Source organism: Mastacembelus armatus, chromosome 9 (assembly GCF_900324485.2).
Source record: "Mastacembelus armatus chromosome 9, fMasArm1.2, whole genome shotgun sequence".
NCBI classification, from domain to species: Eukaryota; Metazoa; Chordata; class Actinopteri; order Synbranchiformes; family Mastacembelidae; genus Mastacembelus; species Mastacembelus armatus.
The window spans coordinates 9,689,429-9,703,994 of NC_046641.1; the positions used below are offsets into that span (position 1 = coordinate 9,689,429).

The following is a 14,566-nucleotide window of genomic DNA, read 5'->3' on the forward strand; positions in this document are numbered from 1 at the left end:
ACCTGATGGTCAGCCAGTCATAATGAGCATGAGGACCAACTGGAGGAAGGAGGTTTATTGGAGGATAATACTACGGAGAAAGATTAGTGTCTTAGTGAGGTGGCATTCTGGTTGAACCACCACCACCACCACAGCTTTATTAGTACAAACCTACAAAAATCCTTCTCTTAAACCAGAGGTGGCCAAAGAACCTTAATTACTGAAAAGATAAGGTTAAAATGGTGATGTATTTTACACTGAGGCTCCTGTGGTTTTTGAGTCACGGGGAAAGGTTTGATTTAGGTTTTGCGTACTTTTGTTAATGTGGGTTCTCTAGTGGTAGGGTGAAAAGAGGCAGCTGCTTCAATCAGAGAAGTTACAATTAGTTATATTGAAGATAGGCTGAGGGGGCTGGCTGGCTGATTAGCTTCTCAGAGCTGGGAGAGACCACAAATGCCTAACGTATGGTTTAGCCTTTGCAGGAGGGAGCGAGCAAGTGCATTGCTAAGGCAAGCTCATTGAAACAGGAAGACAGACCCAAGTGGAACAAACGAGATTCGTTGCCCCCAAGACTTCATGATATACAGCAAATAACCTTGTCAAAATAATATGTAGGCACCTTTTTTTGAGTTGCTATGGTTGTGAGAACACTTACCCCCCCAGCACTTTAACTCATATCAAAACATGCATACATTGATTTCTTCACACAACAATAACTCTGAAAAATTGTTGGAATATGTGGCTCCATCTCCACGACATGACTGATGACACAAGAAGCTGAGACATCATTTTCTCTGCTGTGGTTGTAATTGTGTTTCACTAACCCCATACGTTCACCCAGAAACTATTCTTTAACCCTCACTTTTTGTAATAATTTACACTTTTGTTAATAATTTCTCATCACAAATGAATGTAAAATAAACTTAAGCCAATTAAATTTTGAGCCAATGAAAACAGCTACATTTTATAACATCGCTACTTCCTGAGATAAGGTGTTCTGTTCTCCGTCTTCTTCTCTTCCCCTTTTCTTCAGCTTTCCAATGTGGTTACAGCCTGACTCTGGTTTTTCTTGTTTCACTATTATAAAGCTGAAGTGGTTGCAGCATGCCTGCGGGTGTGTGTCCCTCTCATCCATCGTGGCAGCCCCGTACTCTTGCTGCCTGGACTAATGCTTTTGTAAACAGCTACAGTGATGAGAGCCCTCGCCTGAGCTCCTGTAAATGCCAAAGTTTTGTCATTCAGGCATATGCAGGCCAGGGCATGGTCAGGGGCTGTTTACAAGGGTAAATTTAGATTATGTGTGTTTCACATGTGCATGTTCCAGGCCAATTATGAAGGATGGTTTGTTCCACACTCTCTGTGTTCTAATTTCTGCAACAACGCTCTTGAAACTGAACATCTTTTTGACATTTATGATCCGTCACTTTCAACTCCTCCACCCCCTCTCTTCCTCATCACCCAGGTAATCTTAGGGCTGCTTCTGCCACCGTCCATCCTGAGTCTGGAGTTCAAGAACAAGGATGAGATGTCCTACATGCCCCAGGATCAAGAGGCCTACCTGCAGGAGAAGGAGGAAGAGGAACCAGAGAAACCAGTCAAGGAGAAGGAGGAGGAAGACATGGAGTTCACAGTAAGATCTTACTGTGAGGCGCAGTACAACTCCGTGGTGAGAGAACCCACCTCAGCCCCGCATCTCAGAATCTGTACACATATTCAAATCTCAGGCAGTACACATAATTTGTTTAGATCATAAAACTGATCACTGACTGATCACAGCGCCAATTCTGTGTTCATTATCAATATCTCCTGTGGACCAGTTTTATACAGTCTTTTTGGTGTCCACAGTGATGGATGACAACATACACACACATACATGCGCAGGTCTCCACACACATACCTGTTTCTCTATTCTGGACAACTGGACCACTTCCAGCCAAATCAGCATTTCCTGTTTCTCGTCGTCTCAGCAAAGACATGGTCGTGGAGTTGTAGCGTCTCAGTCTGTCGCCGCTTGTGGGTTCCCTTGTGTATGTTTCTTCTACTATCTCCTTCTCTATTTCTCTCATTTTTCTTTGGTCCCTCTGTTCTCTTCCCAGCTCTTTCTTTGCTTCTTTTATTTCTTTTTCTTTTGTTCTCTTGTTCTGCAACTCTCCCCCTCTCTCTAGTTCTTTCTTTCTCCCCTTTTCTCTCCAAGCTCAGTTCTGATTGAGGTACAGTATGCAAGCTGATTGCTGCCCCTCACTCTCTCCCATCAGTGATGACTTGCTGCAGCGTACCACTCAGCATGGTGGCTGCTGAGCATGGGAGGCCCAGGCTTTTGCATTATATAACCGTGTCCGCCTGCTGCTGCAGAGCTTAAATCATGCGGAGTCTGAGCACCTTCTCCCGGCTCACAGCGGAAGAGTTGGTCCATCTGCATAGACATGGATGTACAGCAAGATTAGGACTTGTTCCATTTCAATCCAATCAATTCTGGAGATGATGCCAAGGTCCAGTTTGTGTATTTAAATCAACAATGTAACTTATTAAAAGCAATTTTAATGCACAAACTGAATCTGAGGTCTTCTCATAAGGTGATTGAACTGAAGTTGAACGCCTTTCAGCACCACTGTACATACTTTCCATCTGCGTTGAGCACAGCCAGCAAGCCAGCGCAAAGATTCACTAAATGGGCCCTTTTACACATGCAGTCCTTGAGGTGCTGTGGTGTTCGACAAAGAACCCTCCTTTCAGAGGATGCATTTGCAAAGAGCCCATCCTGTTGCCCTGGCTTCTGACTGTACAAATGCACCTTCAGATACTTATGAATCACGTAAAGATTCATACGGATACACACAGACTGCTACACCACAGAGGGAGCTTGTATTGTCCTGTCCTCAGATGCTTTAGATAAACCACACTATGATGAATGTAATAGCTTGTGTGATAGCCTGCGTCCACTTGCTGATTAGATAATGTGCATGTTGAGTGAAGTAAAGGCATGGTGTGATTTACACACTGGCATCTGAATCTGTTCACCCTGAAGGCCCTGTCTGTGTGTGCCTTGGGCAAAACTTTGGCTGTTTATGTTTCACATTTTCAGAAAAAAATAGAAATACCCTGATTCCTTACTAATGATGATTTCTTCTTTGATTTGTTGCTGGTTTCTTAGCAATAGTTTCATCACTGTGATACCTGTTACAGGGCCTGGGAACGTAAACCAATTGCTCATTGTATATGTCAAATATCTTAAAAGAAATTTAAACATTATGTCTTTGCCCAGGTCTGAAATACTTCTTGACATACAATACAGTTCCATGAACTGAACTCCCTCAGAGGTCTGGTGTTGGTTTAACATTAAGACCATAACCCATAAAAACAGTGGGCTAAGAACCCTCTCTCATGGATAAGGAAATGTGTCACAGATTTAAATCAGTTATATGTGTCTTATCTTTTCCTTTTCTTTTCCTGTCTCCTTCCTGCCATTGTCTGTGTTTCTCTTCTGCCTCTTAATTGTTGTCTGAGACACAATCCATGAGTGTCTGTGTCTGCGTCATACTGTGTTACCAGCCTTCACCCAAACACTCCACCTCAAACATACATTTCACATTTTGGAATGATGACATTGCCTGTGCTTGCTTCTTTGATTATGATATTTAAACTGTGCTGTAGATCGTAATGTAACCCTCTCCCTTTCTCCTTTTTTTCCTTTATTTGATTCTTCCTATCCCAACTCCTCCCCTCCACATACTTGCCTTCATCTCCATCCTCTCTCCCTCCACCCACTCCTCCTCCCTCGTCTTACCAAACCGTCACATTTCCCTCTTCCCACACTCTCCATCCCTTTATCACTCGCACCTTTTGCTCCTTCCTCCCTCGCTCCATGTGGGGTTTGAATCCACCCAGGCGATGCTGGGTAAGGTAACCACAGAGACATCCAGAAAGAAGGATGTCGAGGAGGTTCAGAAACGCCACCGCCTCATCCCCATGGGACGCAAGATATACGAGTTCTACAATGCTCCAATTGTCAAGTTCTGGTTCCATACGGTCAGTGTCAGCTGCAGCAACACCGCCTACATGCTCAGCTTCCTGTTGGCACTGTCAGTGCTTAGTGTATCTCTGCAACGGCATCAATTGCTGGTTCCCTGCCATTAGTTTCTGCTTCCATGGTGCCTCCATTGTCATTAACCTCCTGTTCCACCCTGTCATTACCCAGCTTTACTGGGGTGCAAGAGTTTAGTGTGAAAGAGATGGGGAGAGTTCGGGGGGGGTTGAAGATCACAGTTTTGTACTAACATTGTAAAAACACTGAAAGTCATGGCATTGTGCCACTGGACAAGGTATTACAATAAGCAAATATTATTTGATTTCAAGTTTAGCTTTATATGTTTGAGAAAACGTGTGTTTAGTGTTTTTCTCTTTTTATGTCCTTGAAAACACCACTTATCTAGATCCTGTGACTCTAAATGTCTCTGAGGCTTGTGTGTGTAGCTTCCGTTTTGTACAATATCTGACTGCAAGTGTGTGTGTAATGTGTTTTTTTTTTGTTGTTGTTGTTTTACACAACCTATCTTGCTCGCTCGCTCAGTTTGCTTGCCCAGCGAAAACATCTCTTTATCACCGGCAGAGATTTCACTGTTTATTTATGCTGAGAAAATATTTCGTCTTTTGTTTAATTTCAATTTCTCCTCTCTGGCTATTTACCCCCCCCCATCTCTCCTTTCTGCCCTTCTGGTTAATGAAAGATCTTCTACTGTGAATTTTATTGCACTTGTAGATCAAATGCTGGGTTTTCTCAGGGTCCAGATTTGTATTCAAACCTGCTGCTCACTGTAGAGCACTGCTATATTTATGTAACATTAGTCAAGCCTATCACATAGATCAACTGTTCATGTGGGGCTGAATGAAAACTATCTTACATTATTAAAATCAGTTTACTTGCTCACAGCAGATGAATGCTTGATTTAAGACTGGAAGATAAAAATGTAACAAATATAGTTGAGCCTTTTGTTATCGTTAGGAATTTAAAGCTAAAACTGTTAACAGTATTGCATAGCAGTCCACATCACTGTTTATATACAGTGCAGCATATTGTTTAATTAGTTCACTACAGAATTACACCTGCATTAATTAATGTCAACAAACAATGGAGCTCCTCCTATTAAACACCATGGAGAGGATTTCAGTTAAAACAGAAGTGGATCCAGCTGCTGATGCACTTGATGCACTGCAGAGTGACAATGTGTCACAGCCTCTGATTTTTGTTAGTTTAATCTAGTTTTAGTCTAAATAAGTAAAGATTTTTCAGTCTGCGTTTGGTTAGTTAACATTTGAATAAATTTTATTCCTGCGTTTTTAATAAATAAGGATTCATTCACATTTTGACTAAAGGTCTGTCTTCTGTGTTTAGTGAGAAAACCTACATTGTTTAATACATTAATACAGGTGTAGTGAACACCTATAGGAAGATTTGCTGGCATGGAACATATGAATTCCTTTTGATCGCAACACAAATGACATCGGGCTAAAACAATGCATTTACTTTTAATTCATGTTATAAGAAATGTTGGCATATTGCTATGTTTTCCCAGTTTCTTGCCTTCTTACAGGATGGATTTTCTAGTCCACATTTGTCCTTGGGCAAAACACTAAACCCCCGATTGCTCCCAGTGACTGTGCCATTGGTGTGTGAGTGTGTGAATGATTATATGGTGCCATCAGTTTGAGTGTGTCTATGAATGGGCGAATAGTATAAATATGCTCCAAGTGTGTTTAACTGCATACAAAAGCGATATAGAAGTCTATTTGTCTAACTCTCAGTAATTATAGATGCATTTACTTCATAAACCCATTTCCTCCAAGAAGCACCAGCATCAGTTTTAACTGTAAGAAGCTTCATACACTTGCTAGTACACTACAACAAGTCAAGCAGTTTTACAGACTTTTGAGCAAGACATTTTAGGTGGCAAAGGAAACTTACTAAACAGGAGCTTCATTTTCTGACTTAGAAACTTTGCATTACGATTGGCATTACTTCATGTCCATTCATGTGTCCTTCACATTATCATTTTGTTTTTATTCATCGAAATAAATACAAGACATTGTGTTAGTTTCATTTGCAAATGCTTTTTCTTTCCTTTTAGTCTCATTTTTGGTGTGAAAATTATGCTGTACATAAGAACTTCTTGTCTAAGTTTTCCGTGATGAAATTAAAACTGTCATTAGGCTTTCACTATGATCAAAATGTGATCAAAATCTAGTTTGGATCATGATGAACCACAGTGCAAAGTACATGAGGGAAAAAGGAAAATGGACACCTGACCTGAATTAAAATAGATAAAGCCACATGAGACACATAATGGACATTTCCAGGACAGGTGTGGAGGTGCAGTAATCGTGTCTTGACATCAAATTATCAGATTTGAAACATTGCATTAAAGTCAGGTGTAATGAGGCTCAGTCATTCCTTAAATAAGAGTTTAATGTGAGCAGTTACACACAGAAGCCTTTTTGACCATTGGAGCACATTTGTTTGCAGAGAGAAAGCTGAACTTTATTAATGTACAGTTTGCTACACAAACACAAGCAGATAGCCATATATGTGACCCTATTCATTTCTCCCTGCTGTTTTTCACAGATGGCATATGTGGGCTACCTGATGTTGTTTAACTACATCGTCCTGGTCAAGATGGACTTGTGGCCTTCTCCTCAAGAATGGGTCGTCATTGCTTACATCTTCACCAATGGCATCGAGAAGATGAGAGAGGTATATAAGATCCCACATGCAAATGTGCACCATTAGTGCAGGACTGTATTGAACACAATAATCAATTCTTCACCACTGCCCAGTGAACTGACTCAAAGCTCGTCACCGTAGTGTCACCTGCTGTCGAATTCCAGTAGGGGTGGGAGGGGGCACTATTCCTATGGCACGAAATAGCTCCTGATTAATAGCAGAAAACCAGGGCAGAAGGAGTTAGGAATGACAGGGCACAGATGGGAAAACAAAGAAGGAAGAGTAAAGAGAAAATACTGGTAGACTGTATAGTTCAGCCTCACTTGGTGGCTGTTCTTCCACTGTAAGTGTATGAAATGCATTCATCATTGTGTCAGATCATTTGCAGATGTACAATGCCTCCTCATAGTGTCAGATTCTCTCATTGGTGAACTCATACTGCCCTCTTATGGTGGACAGGATATAATACAATGCCATTATCTAGTTTTCAATTATTTTATTTTAATCTCTTGTTTTGACTTATTCATTTTCCTCCCTTGTATTTCTCTATGTTCACATATTCTCATCATTCCTGGATTTGAGTATTCATCTTTTGTTTAAATTTCTCTGCTAATTTCCCTTCAAAACATTCTTCCAGATCCTGATGTCAGAGCCGGGGAAGTTGTTGCAGAAGGTGAAAGTATGGCTTCAGGAGTACTGGAACATCACAGACCTCATGGCCATCCTCATATTCTCCGTCGGCATGGTCCTGCGTCTTCAGGAGCCACCGCTCATGAGCTACGGGCGGGTCATCTATTGCGTCAACATCATCTACTGGTACATCCGGCTGCTTGACATCTTTGGGGTCAACAAGTACCTGGGTCCATATGTGATGATGATTGGCAAGATGGTGAGAAAGGGCAGGGAATGGATGTGTGTGTGTGTCTGCCTTTCTTTTCTATCACAGTATCTCTCCATTATGTGTTCTTCATTTGTATATGACTCTTTGCACCTTCTGACTTCACTCAACATGATCTATACTGTTTATAATTATGAGTCTCATAATTGCAAAGGTTTCATTTGTATGTGGAGTCCAGCCCTGCTCTGACAAAGCTTTTGTGCCTCTAAACCTTATTGTTTGATCTCAAAGAGCACAAGATCAGAGCCTCTGATACATACATGAAGACAAAACTAGTGTATGGATCAAAGGCCCAAATCTGTATCTGTCTGATGTTGAACTGTCTTTGACATGAGCTGTGTTCCACTGGACACAGACTTTCTTTGATATGAAAATCAGCTTTTAGTTGTAGAGGGTGAGATTCGGATTTGACTTAGGTAATTAATTGACCTGTATGATGCTGCAGCAGCATATAGTGGTTTGAAGAGAGAAATGAGGAAAAACAAAAGCTGCACTGTAAATACAGTAAAAAGCTGAAGTTCCACCAGACTTGCAAACTGCACATATAGAACAAAATATAATCTATAATATATATAGAAAAGAAAATTTCTGATTTCTGCCAAACGGGTATGCACCTCTGTATTTTAATAAAGTAATAATGGTTAGAATGATAAATGTGACTGTATCTAAGATGTGTTTCATTTTTCAAAACGAATGCGTGGTCACAGACTAGTACAATACAATTTATCGCAAAGGAAGGATTTTCCCACATTTCAGTGCTTCATTAATCAATCTAAGGGTGACCAAAATTAAGTGCATTTTAAATATCTACTGCTGGTTTCATTAAAAGATAAATTATGATATGGAAAGTATGATTGATGATCGAAGACTCTCAAAAACATGATTACTTCTCTAGCTGTAACAGACCAACACACTCCCTTTTTGTTTCCTTATTTTGCCTCATTACCACCTTCTTAACTTTATTCATTTCTTCTTTTATTATTGTTCCTTTTTATAAACATTCTTACCAACTGCTCCCCATTTTTTCTCTTCTTAAACCACTCACCCCTTCCCTTCTGTCTTTCACAATCCCCCTCTACCTTTTGTCCCTTTGTCAGATGATCGACATGATGTATTTTGTGATCATCATGTTGGTGGTGCTGATGAGTTTTGGGGTGGCGCGGCAGGCCATCCTCCACCCAAATGAAGATCCGTCCTGGATGCTAGCGAGGAATATCTTCTTCATGCCTTACTGGATGATTTACGGAGAGGTGTTTGCCGACCAGATTGACCGTAAGTTCAGGGCCGGAACGTCAGAGCTGTTAAATAAAATTTGTTTTTGTTAATTCAGAGAGGATAGTTCCTGAGAATCAATTAACATGACCACATACACACAGTTGTAGAGTTTTATTTAATTTTCAGGCATTCCTCTACAAGTTCAAATATTACTGCAGGATGTCCTTTGGTAACACATACTGTCCATATTAAAACACTTTATAAGTCACATTTGCAAAAATATGATTAAGAAGTAGGGAAATTCATAACAAATCTTGTTTCCAGTTGACCATATCTGCGTAATCTTTCTGTGAAGCTGCTTAGCTTCTTTCATAAGAGATCGTTAATGTTTACTGTCGGTCTGTGTTGATCTTTTTGTCTCTGCATTATTTTATACCATGTGGATAGAGTGACATGTTGACTCAATAAATCAAAAATAGACTGTGAGCAGTGTCTGTGAGAGGAAGAGTGTATCTGTGTGTTGGTCTGTTGTCTATATGTATGGTAGTATATATGCTGGTGTGTACAGAATGTGAGGTGTGGCCCAAAGAGAAGAGATCTGAAATAATGTTTTCATTCTTTGTTTCAGATATGCATAGTAGGAAGTTACAGCACAGGCTGAATGAAAAACTCTGGCTGGTCGAAAATTACTTTCGAACTCACGGAACCTGGCGTAATAATGGTCCATCCCACATTGCCCAGTGCAGTCAAAATCCCAGTAAATCTATAGATATAGACATTGATTTAACCACATCTATCTATCCCACCTCTCCTCTATCATCCTCACATTACCACTGTGTCATGCCCACTCCCACCACTAGAGGCCACTTGAGACAAAAGTGTGCATGCAGCTCCAGACGCTCAAAAGGTTAAAGTTGCCCTCATGCGTTGGTGTCTTGGGTCAGCGACTGTATTATCAACAGCATTTTCTGTAAATAAAAGAGACCAGTTCAAGACAATCTGAAGTCAATGAAGATCTGACTCTGAGACGAGAAACCGATTGAGACCACCAGTAGCTTGACCTATGGCTATATCCTGAAAGCAACTTTACCCTGACTAACTTTGGCACTGGTTGACAAATGCACTGTTACATGGCAGTAGCACTTTTCAAATTTCTTCTAATGTATTTGTGGTCTTTATTGTTTTGCATTCACATTTAAACAGCAAGAGGAAGCATCAAACTTAAAATTTTGATATTCCCTTGATGTTTCATCATTTTATCTCTTGAATTTGAATTGATTAATTTGAAATAGTGACCCTGCCATGTTAACACCATCTGTCACATAAACCCTGTCATCCTCCCTTTACGCCGGCTCAGCTTCTCACTGGAGCAACTGCAACATTGCCAAAATGTTTTTACGCAAATAATCACCATTTTACATGAGTAAGCAATGAAATGTAAACCATGAATATACAACAATACAATAGAAATATAAAAAAATAACATACACACATCCACACTAGAACATATTTATCAGCCACCTTTCATCATCTATAATCTGTTTTTTCACGTGGTTCAGTTGTCAGAGTTTTTAAATCCAAATTTTCAAAGGTCAAATTTTAAAAAATAGAAAAATTACTTCAGTTCTCTGTCTTTGGGCTGCATTGTGTGAAATAATTGAATATTAAACAACGATGAGCATGGATAGAATGGATCTCAAAGGCAAACAAAGAACAAATGCTGAACGTTCCCTCGACAAGTCACAGCAACTGAACCATCACAGATGGAAAAAACATACTATGTATCCTAAATACATCTCAAATGATTCAGAGCAATCAACCATTGCTGAATGAAGTATGGCACACATATGTGACAATATATTTTAAACATTGCCTACATGTTTAAATATATTGGGAACACAAACTGTGACAATACATGATGAATGTGTTTTTTTGTGTGTGTTTTGTTTTCAGATGTGCATTCTGAACATGAGCCCTTATCATTTATAGTGACCAATCTTTTCCAGTCCCCTCTTTACAAAAAGAAGCATATGAAGAAATTATGCTTCATGTTTGTTTGTAAAATATATAATTGTGAATTTTTGTTTGGTATTTTCAGGTCTGCTTGTCTCTTTGTTGTTAGGGTCTCGTATCTCAGTTTACAGTCCATCTTTGGTTTTTGTTTCTTTAATTTCTTTAGGTTTATTTTAGTACAGATTTTATTTGTCTTGACCATATGCAGTGTCTGTTCTTGTTATGTGTCTGCATGTCTTTCAAACTTCTTGTGCATCTAACCACATCTACTGAAATACTATTTTGATGGATTCAAGTCTCTACTTAGTGACATTGTTTACCTTGTACTAACTTGTGCGTGTGTGTTTTATTTGTGGCGGTGTGCAGCCCCCTGTGGGCAGAACATCACTGCAGAGGATGGGGTGGTGGTGGCCCTGCCTCCCTGTAAGACGGGTGCCTGGATTGTCCCAGCCATCATGGCCTGCTATCTGCTGGTGGCCAACATACTGCTGGTCAACCTCCTCATAGCTGTGTTCAAGTACGTAAGCTCTACTACCCACTTCTAACAAACTATACACACTTCATTGCTTTACAGACACATCAGATCCTGAGACACACTTACTTTGACAGCAGTAATCCTTTCTCTCTGTCCTCTAACTGACACAAAACCGGTGTCCTTAAGATATCAGGGCCATCCATCTAAAAATATCTAATTGCACTATTTTAAGCAAACCAGACATCTAGTGTGTTTTAGGCTTTTTTGTAACTCTTGTTTAAAGTGTGAGAGAAAAGAAGAAATGAGAGTGGTTTCTGTTTGGGCTGCTTCTTCTACAGAGACATTACCATGCTAATGATCTGTTACTGTGTTTCTAAGCCATGTAGCAGCGGTGAGATCCTCCTCCCCTTTACATTTGGGGGAGTCCATCTGAGTAATTATTAAGAAGCGCACAACAGAAAAAAAAAAGTTTAATGACCTTGCACATTACAGAAGATATTTTTTGTGTTGGCTTTTGCGTTCATTTTTACCTCTACACTCTTTGTGTCCAGCCTTGGCTGTGCACTGTAAGTACATGTTAACAGTGAGTAAGTCTGTCCATCAGTCAGTATACTGTCTGAAACGGTTATGCTCTCTGTTGTGCCATTGAGTTGATTAAGTTTACTTTAGCTTTCGGTTGATGTAATCTTTATGTGTCTGTGGTTGTCCACCATCACAGTAATACATTCTTCGAGGTGAAGTCCATCTCCAATCAGGTTTGGAAGTTCCAGCGTTATCAGCTCATTATGACCTTCCATGAGCGCCCAGTCCTTCCTCCACCTCTCATCATCTTCAGTCACATAACAATGGTCCTCAAGCACCTGTGTTGTCGCTGGCGCAAGCATGACGACGACGAGAGGGACTATGGACTGAGTGAGTGCCAGATAAACCATTTATAATTCTGTTTTACAAATATCTAAGAACCAATCCTAAATATCTGGCACGTAAAGTTATTTAAACTTTTATTATCACTATTATCGAATCGTTAAATGTCACACTTTTACCTTACCACTCCCAATCTCTTTGATCTACAGAGCTTTTTATCACAGAGGATGAGCTTAAGAAAGTCCACGACTTTGAAGAGCAATGTATAGAGGAGTACTTCAGAGAAAAAGACGACAGGTTCCACTCCTCCAATGACGAGCGGATCAGAGTCACTTCTGAAAGGTTGAACATGGCTACACTGAGAAATTAAACCTCTTATGTTTCCTTTATGCTTTTCTCTATGATGGCTGAGTGAGCCCAAATTACTCCATCTTGAGAAAACAAAAGTGAGAAAAAATTATCTAGGAATCACATTTGACAATCTAGCCCATTTTCATTGCCAATATGGAAAATGGGAGAAAACAGAAATACTTCAATATAGTACAAGACGGTTAATAATTGAGCTTTTACATCAATGACTGAGCTGCAAAAAAGACAAAGACATCTATACAGGAAGTTAACACAACCTTTTTTGTGCAGCTTTTGTACTCAACAAGTACCACATGCTGCGTGTTCAGTTCTTTTCATTCCTGGAAACAGTTCTGCAGTAATGTGTGTATATTTAGCCCATTCTTCCCCTTCTCTCCAGTGCTTAATCTTTTTCTTATTGCCACTCTTCTCTATCAGGGTGGAGAACATGGCAATGCGTCTGGAAGAAGTCAATGAGAGGGAACACTTCATGAAGGCGTCACTGCAGACTGTTGATATTCGCCTGGCTCAAATGGAAGAGCTGATTGGGCGAATTGCCATTGCACTCGAGCGTGTGACAGGGGTTGAACGTGGTGAGGTCAACAAAGCACGTTCGCGGACTTCATCTGACTGCACAGACTCTGCATACATCCTCCGTCAGGGTGAGTGCCCAGAAGCTGCATACATCCTACGTCAAAGCAGCTTTAACAGCACAGAGGGGAATGCCTACCGTTTACAGGAGGCACTAGAGGGAACAGCTGAGGGCTCCATGTCCCCTCCTTCTCCTACTAGTATGGCTACACGGACCAGGAGCCATTCATTTTATGTTGGAGGTGGTCGTGGTGGTGAACGTGCAAGTGGAGTTGAACGAGCAGAGAGCTTCTTCAAAGAGCGCTCACTCAGTCTCCACCGAGCCAACAGCTCACAATCTGTCTCCTCCTCCGCTGCCCCCAAGGAGTCTAAGCCCCTCCCCCTGGCGACGCTGGCGGTCTCCCAGCAGCACCGTCCGTCATCATGCATTGATATCTATGTCTCCACTTCTGAGGAGGTGGGGCCTGCGGAGGTCTTTCTGGCTCCTCTCCGTGTGGTCCCACCACTCCAGAGAGACTCATCGCTGCAGTCAGATATCATGGAGACGGTGCTGCCAGGAGGCCGGGACTTTAGCAGCGCTGCCACCAGCGGTTTGGGCGACAGGCACTCGGAGGGCGGTGCAGGCAGCAGTGGCACAGCTGGAGCTGTGTTTGACGACAGTGCAGCTGCTGATTTGTCACTGTGCTCAGCCCATCTCTTACCAGACACCACCTTACCTCCTTGGGACATGGAACCATCTCCACCTCCCTCTGCAGGGCCGCTTGAACGCTCTAAGAGCAGCCGCTACCTCTCTACGGCAGGGACAGGATTCCTGGATGAGCCTCCTCTAGTCAAATCCCACAGCCTCATGTTCACACCAAGAGGCTGCTATGGTGGACTGGGGCCAGGGGTCCAGGTAAAAGCTGCAGAGTACACCAGCATCACTGACTGCATCGATACACGCTGTGTCTCAGCCCCATACACTCCTGCTGAACGCTCACACTCCCCTGGAGGATCCACCTCATTCCCATTTGATAAGCCGTCAGACATTGTTTCCTCTCACCCAGAGAGAGAGGCAGAGCTTAGTCACACAGAGTCTGACCCAGAGGACCCTGAGGACCTGATTCCAGCCCCTGACACCCCTCGCCTAGGGGGCCTTGGTGGGCCCATGGGTGCCCCTCTCTGCTCCCCCTTATCCAGACTAGAGCGAGCAAACAGCTGCTCCTCAGATGACTCCCATCCTTCCCTCACATTGGCCCCTCCTCACCGGAAGAGCCTGTCAGTGAGTGAGAGGATGGAGAGGGGACCAGGTTTGGGGGCAGACAGGGGGCCTGGTCCGGGTGGCCGGGGTCTGGCAGGAACCAGAAACCCCTTCCTCAGGAGCAAGTCTGGAGCCCGGCCTGAAGCAGTCAAGACTGACAGCCTGTCCATGAGGAAGCTAGCTGCTCCATCAGCTTTCCGCAGCTTTGACAGACAAAACTACACGTGA

General features: G+C 42.0%; 1 protein-coding gene across 1 annotated transcript in view; it reads left to right on the top strand.

Moving 5' to 3' along the window:
• The window catches only part of trpm3 (transient receptor potential cation channel, subfamily M, member 3), a 122,542-nt gene extending 107,976 nt beyond the window's left edge, over positions 1–14,566 (top strand). Inside the window, 10 exon segments of the mRNA XM_026321317.1 lie at positions 1,442–1,645; positions 3,865–4,005; positions 6,596–6,724; positions 7,332–7,583; positions 8,690–8,864; positions 9,436–9,564; positions 11,187–11,337; positions 12,014–12,207; positions 12,369–12,501; positions 12,946–14,566. Of these exon segments, the coding sequence (XP_026177102.1) occupies positions 1,442–1,645; positions 3,865–4,005; positions 6,596–6,724; positions 7,332–7,583; positions 8,690–8,864; positions 9,436–9,564; positions 11,187–11,337; positions 12,014–12,207; positions 12,369–12,501; positions 12,946–14,566 (3,129 nt within the window).